Here is a 17,759-nt window from a genome sequence, read left to right on the forward strand (position 1 = left end):
GATCCCGGTCCATCCCGGTTGCCAAAGTGGTGATTGGTACCCATCAGCTGGTGGGGATGGGTTGGTTTATGTGGTCTTGGTTTGTTACGAAATAGTTCCATCCTGTGAATTGTTTGCTTTTCAGGAAGTCAGTGTTACATCAAATTACGGTATCATGGAAACATTGTTAATATTTGTTCCATGTGCTCTATATAACGAGGAACCCGGGACCTTGTATGGGGTCGTACAAGAAAGTAAGGAAGAATGTGTGAAGGCCTACTTCATTATTGGAAAGACTGAAGGCCGAAGTAGAATTTCAGAAGTAGAACAATGCAGAATTATTGGATATTACTGTAAAGAAGATGCACCATGCAGTGTATCTTTTGGAGAGAAGTTAGACTCAGTACTCTTGGGATTATGTGATTGTGAATTCATATTGCATAAAGTATTAAATGGTGGAGATGTTGTAGATATGTCCAAACCATGTCAGACAATTTGCATTATATATGATCATCAAAAATTCATTCTTTCAGAATTGTTACTGCAAAGTATGGATCATAGTGGCTTAATGTATGGAGATCATTTCAAAATGCTGGCTAGCAAACTTAGCACAGAGGTATCATTCCAAGATTCTTCTGTATGCACATTCAGTTCGCTAATAGGCAAAAGTCTAGTCTCACAGCAAATAATCAAATTATTGTTATGTATAATTAATATTCTCCTGAGGTTCATTACTTTCGTGCATCCTGTATTGAAATATACAACACTAGAATCACATTTACAAATTTTTCTTCAAAGTATAATCTGGGTTCTACAGTCATGCTCTTGTAAGAAAAATCTTTCAGTCAAAGTTGGGAATTACATTGTTGCTGTCATTGTTGACATATGCAGTGGAATGCTTATACTGTACTGGCTCAGTACAATTACATCATCACCCTCACAACTATTACTTGAGTCTGGAGAGGTACGTATATATAAATATGCACTAAAAGTGACATGTGACATTCCTTCTACTGAATATAATTAATTAGTACTTTCTGTAAACACAAAACATACTTAAATACTTACCAGTGATGTGTTTAGGACTTGCTGACATTGACAAGAGTGAGTGGCTGTTATTTTCTTTCCTGCACACTAATTTTGTCAATTATAAGTTCTGTGCAATGTAATCATAACTCACATGAGATTTTACCAAAACATGTGTTATGTTTTGCACGTGATAGGATGAATATTGAGTTGAATGAAGGATGTGGCTCCAGTTGTAAAAGTCACTGAATTAATTGCCATTTGGGAGAAACAGGTGTGGCCCATTGTTGTCATGATCCCAGTGCTTTTACTGAGATAGCTTTACAGTTTTTACATATACAATTATGAGATTTTATTGCTAATACAAGGTGTTAAAAATTCAGTTACTCCAGGACTTGAAACCAAGTGTTAATAAATTATGACTGTACTTCAAATGTAGTTTACTGGAACTTGCTGAAAACAACTCGGTGTCATTTGGAAATGATGACACCCTGAGTGAAATAAAACAATAATTAATAAAGTATAAAATAATTTTATCTCATTTTAATTAAAAAGAAGACTACAGCATGTGGTTCTTTAAAATGAATTAGAACAGTGAAACAGTGTGGCAGTTTCGACACAATCTTAATTGAATATCAGTAAAAAACACCTGAAGATGGCTGTTTGAGGCTGAAACATGTAGCATTAGAGAGTGTATTGAAGTGTAAAATAAAAAGTGTTGCAATTTAGACAGATTATGGACAAATGGACGCTAATATGAACAATTGCAACAGGATGCTGAAATACAGAATTATGTTTTAGTAGTAAATAAGTATTAAAACAAGGACAGCATTATTACTTGCTTATGATATTTACTGTTCCAAATAAAGCTTTAATTTTATTCAAATTTACTTTCTCATACCTCATTCATCGTGGCAGTGTGACTTCATTAATATGTGAATGAAGCCTCCCAGCTGAACATCTTCAGGGAAAAAAATATAGATTGCATGCTGGTGCTATAGCAACAGCAATAAATGAAATTAATTTACAGGCATGCTAGAAGCTGAATGGTTGTACAGCAGTTGTGGTAAATGCAATGCACAAACATTACAGAGAAGACTTCTGTTTTTAACATTTATTGTTAGTCTCCACCTCCCCATGTACTGTGTATAAATATCTCTGCCTTCACAAAAGAAAACTTACAAACGTAAGTTATTGGTTACAGGGAAAATGAAGTTCATTAAATGAAAAACAGTTACAGATTAACATGATTCATTTTAGCAAAAACTCAAAAATCAAGTGTTCTGAAATAAAGGATTCCCATATAAGTGAATGAGTCCATTCCTACCCTGTACGTGTCTTCCTTGAATGTGTTACGATGTTGGAGTTGGTGTAGAACAGGTTTTATCCACCTGAATGACATCTTACTGTACCTCTGTGTGGAGGGTCAGAACTCAGGTCATATCTTAATTTACCTTAAATTCATGAAAACTTGCTGTGGAAGAAAAAAATGTTTCCTCACAGTGGTTTCACAAATAAGATGGAAGCATAATAATAATAATAATGAATTGGAGTTTAGGAACGTTAGAATATAGTAGGAATAAAAAGATTATCCATCAGTACATCTAGGATGCCATGCAAAAGAGAACACTTTAAACTATTTCCTATGTGCTTTGTACCCCGCTGACTTTCCTTTGTATCAGCTGAGATGATTAAACCTAATGTTGACTTTGATATAAAAACTATTGCACTAGTTTCAATGTTTGATTGTTGTTTTGTGTTCAGAGTTAATTACTTGCAGGTGGTGGTAAGGACTCTGCGAGAATTACTGCAGTGGTTGATGGGTATTCCTGCTGGTTTGAAACTTAATTATGCATTTAATAATATGTTGGGACAGTTCTTCCTTTACCACATTAATCTCTGGTGGACATTTCTAGGTAAGACTGCAAATTTAACATCTCAAGAAACTAAATGAGGTATAGGGTAAAGAACAGTAAAACAGATATGCAGCTTTGGAACACTTAGATGATGAAGTGGTATGATAGAGCTTGGGAAACCAATATCAACCAATATCAAACTTTCAGCCAAGGAGAGTCTAGATTATTACAAATTGAAGCAACATAACCCATGTCTCAGTGAAGAATTTTCAAAACTATTAGATCAAAGGAAATGAGAAATCACAGAGGTTAGTGTTAATGAGCTTGCAACACACAATGAGAACAAGAACATTAGGGACTTATATAGAGGAATAAATGCAATTAAGCAGGGTCATCAACCTAGAACTAATTTTGTAAAGGATGAGAATGGTGGTCCTGCAGGTTCCCATAGCATTTTGAATAGGTGGAAGAATTATGTCTCTCAGCTATTGAATGTACATAGGGACAGTGATATTAGGCAGATAGAAAAACATACAGCTGAGCCGTTATTACCTGAGCCTATTCCTTTTGAGGTTGAAACTGCTATTGCAAAGTTGAAAAAGTTTTAATCACCAAGTAGTGGTCAAATTCTGACAGAAATAATTCAAGTAGGAGGTGAAACGTTATGGTCTGAGATCAGTAACCTCATTAATTCTATTTGGAGTGAGGAAGAATTGTCTAAACAATGCAAGAGTCTATTACTGTACCAATTTACAAGAAGGGCAATGAAACTGACTAGTTAATTATCAAGGATCCTTCTCTCAAGTTTAAGTCCAAACATAGAAAAAATTATTGGGGATCATGAGTACAGGTTTTCATATAACAGATTAACTACTGACTAGATTTTTTTGTGTTTGCCAGTTACTGGAGAAAAAGTGGGAGTAAAATAAGACAGTACATCAGCTATTGATAGACTTCAAGAAAGCCAGTGTTTCAGTTAGAAGGGAAGTATTGTACAGTATTCTCATTGAGTTTGGGTACCCATGAAAGTAGTATGGCTTATTAAACTATTAATAATGTTATATTTTAGCGTCCTGTTGCACTGCTTCACGTTCATGATGTGTATTTGTACCAACTATCTTACAGTGCACGCAATTTCACCTTTCTCTTCACTACATGTTTTGGTACTAATGTGCCATCTTCAGGTGTGGTTTTATTTACGTCAAACCATTGCACTGTATGCCATCATGTCTCCTTTATAAAATGATTGAAATGTAAATTTGTCATGTATAATAATAAAATTTATATATTAAAACTTTTCAAGATTTATCATCTATATGTCGCACTTCAAATTCGCGAGTTACGTCAGTCCTCTCCTATGGGAGTACTCTTCCTATATTCTTGTGTATATTGTGTCCTTCCCTTGTGACTGCGTGTATTGTAGTGTATTATTAAACTATGATTACATGAAACAGGAAAGTCTGTATAGATAACACTTGTCTGATACATTTCCTATTCTGAATTGTCTAAAACAAGGAGATGTGCTGTTGCTCTTGCCTTTCCACTTGCTTTAGAATACACCATCAAGGAGGCTAAAGACTGGGTTGAACGGAAATTGAATGGAATGCATCAGCTTCTCATCCCTGCTTATGATGTAAACTGATTGGGATATGACGTAAATACCACAAAGAAAAAAACAGAAGTTCTAATTGATGCCAGTAAGGAGGCTGGAGTAGAAGTATGAGTAAATGTAGAGAAAACTATGTGTATGTAGATGTCTTGTCACCAGAATGCAGGGCAAAATTCTGACATAAAGATCTTTTGAAGAAGTGGGTGAGTTCAGATATTTGGGCACAACTCTAACAGATCAAAATTGGATTCATGAGGTTATTAAGAGCAGATGAAATCTGGGTTATACTTGCTACCATTCAGAACATTTTTTCTTCTTTTCTGCTGACTAAGGACATAAAAATGAATGCTTAAATACACAACTTTGCTGTCTGTCTGCGTATCCCCCCCCCCCCAATTATTGAAGGCTGATGAGATCACTTTGCTGTGCTGTCGTGTCATATCAAGGAGCCATATGAGATCTTACTGTCAGTGTGTCTCTGTCTCCCCCTGCTTCATTCATTTTCTGTGTAGTCTGTCAGATCAAAGGAAAGTAGGCAATTAGTTCTCCCCAGAACTACTTCTGTATAAACACATATTAATTAGCCTAACTAGTTTCATAGGCATAACAACGTCACTGGGAATGTTGTGAAATACTACTATCCTCACTGAATCTTTGGCTGTTTTATAATGTATAAATGAAGTGATTTATTGTCCCATTGTACTCCCAATTTTTCTCAGTATATTACAAATGAAGAATGTCATCAGTAGTTGATCCGTTACTTTGAAATTCACAGTAATAACAATAAGTAATATTAGCTGCATATGGAGTTACCCTCAAGAGAAGAATGTTGGATACAATTTCGCATGTACTCGGTTTTCAGACTTTGTCCTTCATCCAGTATTAAAAAAAGTAGAACATGCAACGTTTTGGAAGATGGATCTGTTTCTGTCCTCAGGTGAGTGGGGAGACGCCTACTCTGGTGGAGTCCTTAGAAAGAGCTAACGTCAATCCAGTTATCTTTTTAGAATACCAGACGATGGACAAAGTCCAAAAACCCAGTAATTCTGAGTGTTATACACCATCATCAGAACCCTCTAGAATCTAATTTTCAGTAACTGCTACAGCCAGTTTTATTTATCTCCTGTTTTATAAATTGACAACAGTAATCTTGGCAGAGTCCTTCAACTTCTATACCAGTTCTTCATTTTTAAAATGATCAGGCTGCCTCTCTGGAATACCACCTCTGAAAGGTGGCCTCTGAAGCCACAAATATATATTGTTTCACTGATTTCATTTCAGTGCTGTAAAGTTGCATGGGAATAGGGAAAGAAATAATTTAGTTGGATGTGTGCACTCAAGAACCTTGTACAACCCTAACCCTTGGGGTTGGATAAATACACTGTGATACAAACCTAAGTACTTGCATAATGGGTAGGCCCTTGCAGCGGGACCTTCAATGATATGTTGTGCATAATCTGACTAGTTACTACTAACTACTAAAATGACAATACCACACAATTAGGATTACTGTGTTGCCTGTTGCTTGATCTCTGCTCCCCATGGAATTCTGCCTGTTACCATCAGAGCTACCTTTATTACAGTAATTAATAACACTCACAGTGCACCGGTTTAGAATGCAGAGGTATGCTGGCAGGGACCTCCCAATGTCTTTTATGGCTGTTCAGCATATTTTTGTGGCATGATAGCTGGAACTGTTCTCTCCCAAAAGTTGTTATGACACCCCTTCCCTGTAAAGGAATGTCTTGTACTTTTACTTTCTTGAATGATACAACCCACCATGCAGATGAATGAATGGATAAAACAGATATTTAGAGACTTAATGTTAAATATAAGCTTAGGGAATTAAAGTATTATTTTTTATATTCTTTCTTCATTATGCACATTACAGAAACTGATTGCATGTTAGATTTGTTCATGTTCGTCATTCAGTTCAAGGCTATATTGTACTTGCCGCTAGTTTCATTAAATTTGCCCATAGTGAGTGAACAAGCATATTTCTGGAGCTGTGCCTAAAACCTTTGTTCTTCCTTTAGGGTGAGAAACAGTTTTGTTTGCCCATTCAGATAATTCAGAATGATATAATTTATGTCATCTCTTGTACTTAATTATCTTTTTTTTTGCAGTGGTTGCCAAACCATTACTAGAGGTAACATTCTACATATTTCTTTGTCTTGGCCGACTTGGACTCACATTCCAAGCATCTATCCTTGCAGATCTTCTTGCATTAGTCAGCTTGCACATCTACTGCATCTATGTGTATGCTGCCAGGTTTGTGAGACACTTCAAGTTCATCAACAAGTAAAGCAGTAGAACAGTTCAGGAAATTTGTTAACACATTTTGTACAAATTAAGAAAAACATAAATGCTACTATTTTTGTGTATATTTCATATTGAAAAGTACTTCTGAAAATGTTTTATATAAAGGAAATCTCTTTGAACTCCCATGTTGTACCAAATTTTCATACTGGTTAATTTAATGTTCCAATATTGGCTGTGTAAATGAAAATAAACTGCACTCTGTCAAGACAGGTAGACATAATTATCACAACATCGTAAGGGAACATGCAATTCCATGAAATAAACTGGGTTTTTTGGCATTTAGCTTCCACAGAGTGAAAGCCTAGTTTGAAAGGGGCTGTGTATCAGTTTCCAGGAAAATATGCTTACATTACTTTACTGGCTTCAGGTTCACATGATCATGAAGCACATGGCCATTTTCTGTCATTCTGCTATAAGCTATAACATGTTTTTTTAATAACATGCATTATCACTGAAGAGTGAGCCAGGATAGCATAGTTGGTAGAGCGACTGGCTACCAGCTGGACAACCGAGGGGTCGGAGTTCGAGTCCCAGTAGGGTCAAGAATTTTCTCTTCTCCATGTCGTCCAGACCGGCTCTGGAGCCCACCCAGCCTCCTGTCCAGTGGGTACTGGGGCTCTTTCCCTGGGGGTAAAGTGGTTGGGGTGTGAAGCTGACCACTCACCTCCATCTAATGCCGAGGTCAAGAAAATGTGGATCTATACATCCACTCCCCCATACGCCTTCATGGCATAGTGCTTAATTAGTTAAGCACAAGGACAACTTTACCTTTACCTTATCACTGAAGAATTCTGTCTTCACGGATGTAATGCTGTGTAGTCTGTTGAAAGTTAACCATATTGTGGCGCACGCCTTGTGGCCAGTTTATTATTATGAAAGTGGGGATGAAGCACCCAAATTTCTTATTCTGATTCCAGTGCTGTCACCAATTTTGTTATGGGGCACAATTATGTCACCCAAATTCTTATTACAGCCCACACAGCCATCAAAATTTAGAATATCCCACCTAACTGCAACCATTTAAACATATTTGGATAGCTCCTACTCCACCCAGTGATGTAACTATTACGAATACCCCAATAATCACTCAGTGTGTGAAAACACGAACAAGTATAATAAAATCAACAAGTACATATATACAGCCATAAAATTTACACAAGACTATTGCACTCATGGCCATTAGTTCTTAAAATCTGTTAACCAATTTATTTTAAACCTACACAGTACAATTCAAATTTCATATCCTAATCAGTGAACCAGAAATTACATATTAACAAATAATCAGTAGACCGAACATGGGCAAATACTCACGCAACCAGACAAGTAGCAGAATAAAGATGGCTGGCATGCCATCTCGAAACTCTTTTTGCACGGGCTGTACCACACGACTGCTCTGTGCAACTCCTGAAGCCAGAGTGCTAGCGGCTTCTCCTGTCCAAACCCCCAAAAATTCAACATCATGAAAATTCTGTTCACTCAAAATCCTAAAATCAGAAAATTCAGACTGGCTGATAACCTGTCATGTGAAAGCAAGACTTGCCTCTGTGTCATTCACCCGATTTGTCAACAATTTCTGTACACTATACACGTGAAGCCAGATGCCTAAGGAATGTGCTATGTCTAAAGGTGATCTCGACCTTGGTTTCTGGCTGGCCAACCTGTGGTTCACATAATGTATTTCAATTTACAAGACTTATAATAAATTTATAATAAATTAAACATAAAATCAACCCATCATTAAGTTAAATCATACCCATTAATAACCTGGGGCACAGTAACCATCATATCAGAGGAACTTGTCAGCTTCATCTTCAGGGTTGAAGAGAAAGTCAAGCAAGAGACAAGTATGATGCAGGCAAAAAGTTTGCTTCCTGCTTCATGTTCATCTGAAACATCAGTTGACTTTCAGTGGGTTACATGGTGTACATCCTGGAAGATGGAACTCTTCATAATTAAACCATCACTGTGAGAACCTCAGATCCTACATGTATTATCACTATTTGAAGATATGAATTTTTAATTTTATCTATTAACATATTTGTAATTTGATTCTAATATCATGTAACAATTTCAGATTGTACAGTTTGCAAGTGTCAGGCTTGGTAGCACTGTGGCGATTGTTTCTGGGACAGAAACACAACCCCCTGCGAGGACGGGTTGATTCATGTCAGTATTCGCCTGACCAGCTCTTTGTGGGAACCCTGGCATTTACTATACTCCTCTTCTTGCTCCCAACGACATTCATGTATTACATTGTGTTCACAACGGTATGTGCATTTTTGTGATAATAAACACAGACGTTCATATATCTTTTGCTTATTTCAAGAAAAACAGAAGTACCTATACACACGGGTGGACATATGGGCTGCGTGTTATAAGTTGGAGTGCATTATCTGTTAATGAGTGAAATGTAGTCATCATTGAGAGCTAGTGTGAGAAAACTTGACATTTATTATTCACTTTTTATAGGGAACCTGAAGAATCAGCACTTCCACATTAAAGCCCATCATTGCATCCTATCCTGAGGTGCACAGATCATTTCACATCATTGCAGCCTCTGTTCTTAAGCTTCATTTAGTGCAATTCAACCCTAATATGAGAACATATAAAATTAGGAAGAATGCCTGTTCTTTACTCATGTTATTGTTTCCTAACATCTAATTGTGTACCCAGCAGTAAGTTTTAAAACAGTTAATATGGATATGAGAGTATATTCTCTTTGAAGATGTTCTCATGGTGATATGAAAATAATGAAAAATAGGACAGTGTTATTTGGATCAAGAAATTTTCTCATACATAGCATCTGGTACTCACTAGTGTATGAGGTTCCATCAACACAAATGTGTACAATTGCAGTAATTGTACACACCTTCTTTATGATATGACATGTTTTGGTCTGTTGAGCTGCTTACATAAATTATCATACGGCTGCTACATTGGCCAGTGTTTACATTTTTGGCTTAAGTCTATGTGTGAGCTTTTACTTATATTATCTTTAGTGACTGTTGATTTTGTTGCATTGAAGTTAAATGTTAAAATGCTATTAAACTTTAAATTTTTTTAAATGTGCAAAATTTATCCAAGTTTTAACACAGTTGAAATGGCTAAAATTTGTCAGGTTTCTCAATTTTCACTTCAGTTTGGGCACAGGCTGGAGATGGACAGTGTTGCTACAGTAGGCCTAAGATCATGTTGCATCCTCAAATATTGTATGTATGGTGCAGTGTGTATTACCTCTTGAATTGTCTTTTCTCTATGTGGTCATGATGTGGACTATGGTTGGTTCAGTTCTTATTTCCACCGCATTATCTTGTATGTGGTGGGTTTGCAATCCCATTATGTTTTCATCGTTCTGATTTTGTGCAGTATATGTATCATCATTGTGAATCTTAAAAATTGATTATTGTGGTTAATATCTGATTAATTGCTTACCTAATGTTTGGTTTTTATGTTGGTAAAGAGTAGTGTGTTTTTACCTCACTTACTGAGGGTCTTCGATGAGTGATCTGTGTGAAACTGAAACTGTGGCTAGTGTATAAGTAGTTCTGTATTGTATACTGGTTGATGTTCTGCTCTCTCCTGGTAGTTTAGTGAAGTAACTGTGGAATTGATGGTGTAGTCTGCATCATTATTAGTGTAATATTTGTGTATGCCGTTGTTGTCTGTTGTTTTGTTTTTTATATAGGTGCAGTAAATATTTTATAATACTACTTAGAAGTGTGCCTTTTTTTGGATATCCAGTTTATTTCCATTGTGTTATTTGTATTCCCATATGTATGTCCATTTAATATATGTTGTGAAAATATAGGTGTAGCTTTGTTATGTCACAATGCCTATGTGTGTTATGTATATCTTTGTTGGAAGGATCACCATGTTTGACCTATATATTGTAATAAACAGTTAAGACATTTCAGTCTGTAAATATCATTACTGTCATACTTGTTGTTTCTGTATTGTGATCCATATTGCTGTTAATGTATGGAGTTAGAGGTTCTGGAAGCTCTTCTTATGTTAGTATCTTTGAATACTTTCATGATTCGTGTGTTATTGTTTTTATTGTATTGTATATTATTATTGTTTTATTTTGTTGCATAGTCTGTGTTTATTTCTGTAGTGCTGATGTTTTATCCCATGGAATAGATGTGTATTCTGTTAATTGTGTAGTTTATTGCTGCCATTTTGTGTTTATTTGGTGGTGTGGGGGGTATTAGTTGTGTATTTTGGTAATGTTTGCCGTGGATTTATGGTATATGTTGTTTCTTTCATTCCTATAATGAACCTTAGGTTAGGCTGTATATTGTTAAATTTGTTTAGTGCATGGTTTATAGCAGTGAATGTTTTGCTGTTTACCACGTATCACCTGCATATCCAAAGTATGCTATTATTCTGTTTTAGAAGAATTCAATATATATTATTGTGTTTCAGGTATTTCACAAATATTTCAGCTAGAAATGTGAGGGATGGGGTTTCTGTAACTAATCCTTTTTGTTGTCTGCAGTAGTCTTTATCAAAATGGAAGTAGTTTTGTAATATTAGTGTATATTATTTTGTTCTGTGCTGGGATAGTGTAGTTGGTATAGCGACTGGTTACGGGCTGCTCAACCAAGGAGTCAGCGTTTGAGTCCCAGTAGGGTCAAGATTTTTTCTCCATGTCATCTAGACCGGCTCTGGGGTCCACCCAACCTCCTATCCAATGCATATTGGGGGCTCTTTCCCTGGGGGTAAAGCAGCAGGAGCGTGAAGGTGACCACTCGCCTCCAGCTAGTGTCTAGGTCAAGAAAATGTGGATATATACATCCACTCCACCATACACCTTCATGGTGTAGTGCTTAATTAGTTAAGCACAGGGACAACTTTACCTTTACATTTACATTATGTCCTGCATAATCATTAGATTAGACAGTTTATTTTCATTAATTTCATTTTATATTTGTGACTTTTGTTGGAATGTTGGTCTGCATATTTCTTATGTCAAACAGATACACTTCTGCGTTTTTGATGATATCTATGATTTGTAGGTCTGTGATGGGGTGGACAGTCTTCTTTACATTGTATGTAGGTATATAGTAGTGGGATATCATGCTTCATTATTTGTGGTACATATGCTATCTGGTAATTCCTTTGTGTGTCAGCTTCACACTACTATTTACCAATAAAACATGAACAAAGATTAGAAAACAAAGTAATGAGTCATCAGCCACAAAAACCCATGTTTCAGACTCACAGTGATGAAATATACTGCATAAAATAAGAAGAGTGAACACATCATGGGATAGGAAATCTGCCGCATACAAGATAACAAAGTGAAAATAAGAACTGGACTAACCACAGTTGACTTCATGGCAACACACAGACAATTCAAGGGATAATACACACCATGATACAAAGACTGTCTATCTAAGTGAAACCAAATAACTGTGAATTTCAAAGACTTAAGCATATCAGTAGTGTGAAATCTCAGAAAACTTTTTTGACGTTTTAACATTTTAAGTTCAGTGACATTTTAACGTTTAACATTAATGCAATAGAACTTACATAGATAACACAGATAATATAACAAAAAAAAATCACATATGCATGAGCTTTTTAAGGGTAGGTTAATTTGGCTTAAAATGTTCTTTAGAAAAGTAATATGAGATAAATATGGGTGCTTGAAATATAAATATATCTTGAATATTTTTGCGTGCAGCTCCGTCTGGTGGTGGTTGGTCTTGGAGGTCTCCTTACACGTGTGCGCTACATTCTGCAGTGTCTTCCTTTATATGTCAGCATACTTTGGATCCTGCAGTCTGCAACCATCAGCAGTAGGTATCAAGTGGTTGTCAGTATTACTGCTTATCTATTTTATTACACTCTTGAGAGTAGTGGTAGGTTATGTAACAATATTGTAGCGTGATTGGCTACTGAAGACGCCGTTCGGATTGGTAATTGTGTTTATTAACCACTTACATGTCGTAACTACAATTACTTATAACACTGTTACTGATTTACACATCTTACACTCACTACACACTAATCTCTTTGCTTTGTCTTCAGTAGTATTCACGTATTTATAACAAGGGAGCTATACAAGTCTCGTTGAAATACACACTCCTAATACCATGCACTGTAAAGTCTTGGAGTCACTTTGACATCCTCACAGGGCAACCTCCTGTATTCCTGATTCCACTTCACTTGCTTCCACCACTCGTTCCCCTACTCGTTTTCATTCGGTCTGGCCCTCATCATGTAGCTTTGAATCAGACAGCATGAAAACGTCGCGACCAACAGTCACTGACATCATTGCAGCCCATCGCATAGGAAACATGTCACACAACAGCCACATACTGTTGTGTGATGTCATGGTGTGGCTGTTGCATAGCGACAGCCCATCCGCAGATAAAGAAAACACTACTCCCATACTGTTGGCCGCACGTGTTGTGGGTGTTGTCTAGCAACGGGTATAAAAGTAAGTAAAGTAAAGCTATCCCTGTACCAGGCCGTGAAGGCCCATAGGATTGTGAGACGTTGAGGGTCCCACATTATCTAGACAGTCGGCTCAAAGATGGCAGTAAGGTTGTCAGCCTTACGCGCCGGACGCGCTTTACTCCCCAGGAAAATCATTTACTCATTTCTGTTAGAGGCTGAGTGAACCCCAGGGCCATAGTGCAGCTGGAAGGATTAGGTCAATTGAAAAAAAATCCAATGACCTCATCGAGACTTGAACCCGCAACCTTCCGGCTTGCAGCATAGTGCATTAACCACTATGCTACTGCATGCCCCCAGCAACGGGTATACACACCACAATATATTCCAACTATATTGGAAGATAATGACCTGATCCAAAGTAATTAATATTATACGAAATTTTAAGAGTGAATGAAAATTAGGTTTCAGAGGTTTTGGACATGAAAATAAAAGAAAAATGTCCAACAGAAAGACCAAGAGTAAGAGGGAGAAAACGTGTCACACAAAAGAAAGAACACAGAAATAAATTTAAGAAGATGAGCCACATAAAGTGGAAACACCTGAGGAAGAATAAATGAACAGTCTTTTGGTAAGAGATCAGAGTAATCCATTTATTCTTTTTTCATCATGACGTCTCATTTATACACTGTGTGTCTGATAGTTTCTACATGCCTGAACTACATACTTCAGGTGTCGTTTAAATATATATCTCCTTTAACTACTATACATTACAATAACACTAGATCGGTGACATTTTATATTCTTGAACACCTTCTTCAGCATTTCAGTATGTAATAATAGTCTATCCCTGTAGAATACAGCCATAGTAAAGTTAAAAGTAAAGTTGTCCCCGCAATTAAATAATTAAGCGCCAAGCCATGAAGACACATGAGAGTGTAGGTATATCTCCACAAATCTTGATCTTGGCCTTAGATGGAGGTGAGTAGAATATTATGCCCACAGTGTGCATAAAATTTTGTCATCTGCAAAGAAATCCAGGATACAGGGCTGTCATTGCTGTAAAGAAATGATCACAGGGAGAGAGGGCTTGGAGCTCCAAGGAGAAATGCTGCCAGATCTTGCAGCTGTGTACAAATACTGTTCTGTCATGTATGTGAGTCCTTCTGCACATATAAACTTATTCTGACAGAGAAACACAGCAAACTTACTCCAGAAAGTACACTGACATACTTCATGGGAAATTATAGCCAGCAAAAAGGGTGAAGATTAGAACTTGGGAAGAGATGAGGAAGTGTGAATCATGTATGTACATGTCTCATGTTGTAGTATATTTTGTCAGTTTTTAGCACATTAAAACCCAATATCTATTTATCCATATTACAGACTCATTATAGAAGGAATTTTATTCACACATTGAAGCTCTCATGATATACAGTGTCATAGTTTATTACAACTGAAAATTCTGAAAACTGCTTTTCTTTTGAGACGTGTTCTGCGTTATTAATAACATAAGAGTTGTATGTGAAAAAAATGTGTTGTTGTGTTACTGTAATATTTTTTGTTTTGAATTCCAGAGATATAAATATTACTACAGTTTTCAATTTGAACTTTGTCAGTAGTAGATACACCACATTATACTAAACCACACTCAGTACCTGAAAAATAATATTAGAGAATAATTGTGTGTGTCTGTAACATTCTGATATATTTGGCCCTTTTACCCAAAAGATCACAAGCAAATGAGACCTTGATTATGTGACATTCTTGCTGTCCCCAGGTACAGTGCACTTAATGGTGCGTTTCAGAGAAACACAGGGATCACTGTTCCTGTCTGTCCAACCAGTGTGTGGCTCCTTGTGGAGAACTGTCCAGTACTGCATGCCTGAGACAGTACATCCACCACCCAGAGTGAAGTGGGGGAACCTCTTAGGGAATCTGGTATCAGGCAGACTTATATAATATTACTGTAACCACTCATTAATAAAATCTTGAGATTCCACATTCAAATTTTGTACACTTTCTTTTCTCCTGTCTCAGCTAATACCCTCATCCAAATGAAAACCTCCTACACTAACAGTACACAGTGAAACAGATTGTTTTAATCTTCCCTTGTACTATTTTATGACACTAATATGCCAGTTAATTTATCCCTCTTACTCCAGAGTATGTATATACGAGGGTTGGAACTTTAATAGTGGCAACTATTTATTTACAACTGATACAAAATAGATGCATGTTTTGAAGTTTTACTGTCCTTCAGTGTAGTTACCAGCATTGTATATGTTGTAGGATACCTTTAGCAGCGCCTGTTGTGTTGATAGTTCGATTGGAGCAGTCTACTGCCTGAAGAATCTCTGGAACAGTTGTGAAGCAAATGCCACGCAGTGGTTCTTTCATCTTAGGAATCAAGTCGAAGTCACAAGGGCTTAAGTCCGGGGAGTATGGTGGATGGTACAGCACTTCCCAGCCTCATCGATCGAACAGATCAGCCACAGCTTGCGCTGCATGTGGCTGAGCACTGTCCTGCAAAATGATGGGTGTGTTCTGCAGAAAGTGTTGCCGCTTCTTTCTCAAAGCTGTTTGCAGGTTGTGTTCCAAAAATGAACAGTAACACTGCGCATTCACAGTCTGTTGTCGGGGAGTGGTATGCGTTAGGATAACACCATCACAGAAGTACACAAGAATCACCATAACTTTCACATTGCTGGGGTTCTGACAAACTTTTGATTTTCATGGTGACCTGTAATGACACCATTCATTCAATTGATGTTTCATTTGTAGCTCATACGATTTGGCCCATGTCTCATCCAGTGTAATGATACGGCGTATGAAAGCCTCTCTTTCATGCTCATAGCGCTCCAAGTGGTTATGAGCAGCATTGTATCGTAGCCATTTCTGCATTTCCGTCAAATCATGTGGAACCCATCGTGATGCAATTTTTCTCATGCCCAGGGATTCTTTCAGAATGTGAAGCACAGTCGTATGTGCTAATCCTGTCTCTCGGGCCAGCTCACGAATCGTATGGCGTTGATCACTCTCCAGTAACGTGGAAAGAGCATACACTTCTTCACTGACACTAGGATGACGTGGCCGACACATGTCTGCCACATTTTGGCGTCCCTCGTTGAAGGCTTTTACCAACTTTGCCACTGTTCTCTAAGGCACTGCAGATTCCCAGCAAGCCTCTTGAAGACCTTGATGACACTGTTGTGCTGTATGGCCTCTGGATCATTCAATCTTTATCCAACTCCATTGTTCCTATTTCAAAAACATCGTGACAACACTACATTAGACCGCCAGCTAACATGAGGCTTTGTTCTTCTCGTCACTGCGCATGCGCATGATATGGGAAGGGAGAGTCCATTTGCTCTGAGGTAAGGTAGGTCTGTAACTAACATGTGGTATAAGCGACATTATTTGGTTCCATTGCATGGCGTTTCTACAGCCGTGTTGCCACTATTAAAGTTCCAACCCTCGTATTTAGAAATAATGGTTATTCATTACCTTAATAATTAAGTTTTGTATTGCAAGCTTCAAAGCAGTCCTCCAAACATTGACCTGTATCACACGCACTGCAGCATACCCAATATCCTTTTACCATGTGCAACACAAAAGCAGAGTTGTCTCTGTGCTTAATTAATTAAGCATTATGCCATGAAGAGGTATAGATCCACCATTCTTGACATTGGCACTAGACGGAGGTGAGGACTTCGAACTGAACTTAATTTTCAGATCTAAAATTTAAACTACAATCAAATTGACAACACTTGGACCGTTATTTCTTTATTGTATATAAATGATTTACCAGCTATAATAAGTGACATATCAAAACCTACTTTATTCGCGGATGATATTAACTTAATATTAACTGCTCCTGATTATAGGCAGCTTAAAGAAAATTTTAATATTGTCTTTGGGAAAATAATGCATTAGTTTCAAGCGAATTTTTTGACCTTGAATGTTAATAAAACACGTATGTATTTTAAAATAAAAATGAGTCAAACTGATAACTCGCCAATAAGGTATATAAATACTCAAATAAATAGTACCCATTGCACTGACTTTCTAGGAGTGACACTGGATTCGACGTTATCTTGGCAAGGACATATAAACAAAACGAGTAAGAAATTAAACTCTGCTTGTTTTGTTATTAGATCTGTTAAATTACTTCTAACAATTGATGATTTAAAAATTGTATATTATGCGTATGTTCATTCTATTATGGCATATGGAATTGTCTTCTGGGGAAATGCTGTAAATAGTAAAAATATTTTTATAGTTCAAAAAGGAATTATAAGAATTATTATGAATGCAAATCCTAAAGCATCTTGTTGAGGATGTTTTAAACGTTTAAATATACTGCCTTTTTATTCCCAATATATATTCTCTTTATTGCTATTGGTAGTGAAAAATATGCACCAATTTGTGATTAATACTGAAATGTATATTATAAATACACAACAGAGTTTCAGCTTACACTTACCATCTGTAAAGCTGACCAAGTACAAAAAGGGTGTTTATTATATGGGTATAGTAATATTTAATCATTTACCATGGAA

At 36.8% G+C, this 17,759-nt stretch overlaps 1 protein-coding gene across 1 annotated transcript; it reads left to right on the forward strand.

Annotated features, from left to right (window-relative positions):
• Positions 1-11: 11 nt before the first annotated feature.
• Positions 12-15,444, forward strand: LOC111867132 (phosphatidylinositol N-acetylglucosaminyltransferase subunit Q). Its single transcript, XM_023856671.2, has 6 exons — positions 12-943; positions 2,786-2,921; positions 6,597-6,741; positions 8,867-9,059; positions 12,482-12,596; positions 14,978-15,444. The coding sequence occupies exons 1-6, from the start codon at positions 155-157 to the stop codon at positions 15,157-15,159; spliced, it is 1,560 nt and encodes a 519-aa protein (XP_023712439.1). The 5' UTR covers positions 12-154; the 3' UTR covers positions 15,160-15,444.
• The last annotated feature ends 2,315 nt before the right edge of the window (positions 15,445-17,759 follow it).

Source organism: Cryptotermes secundus, unplaced genomic scaffold (assembly GCF_002891405.2).
Source record: "Cryptotermes secundus unplaced genomic scaffold, Csec_1.0 scaffold443, whole genome shotgun sequence".
NCBI classification, from domain to species: domain Eukaryota; kingdom Metazoa; phylum Arthropoda; class Insecta; order Blattodea; family Kalotermitidae; genus Cryptotermes; species Cryptotermes secundus.

What these genes read in the sequence shown, in the direction of transcription:
- LOC111867132 (XM_023856671.2), top strand. Translation starts at nt 155, where the DNA reads ATGGAAACATTGTTAATATTTGTTCCATGTGCTCTATATAACGAGGAA. An exon ending in TCTCTGGTGGACATTTCTAG is followed by an intron (nt 2,922 to 6,596) that starts GTAAGACTGCAA and finishes TTTTTTTTGCAG; the next exon opens with TGGTTGCCAAACCATTACTA. An exon ending in ATTACATTGTGTTCACAACG is followed by an intron (nt 9,060 to 12,481) that starts GTATGTGCATTT and finishes TTTTGCGTGCAG; the next exon opens with CTCCGTCTGGTGGTGGTTGG.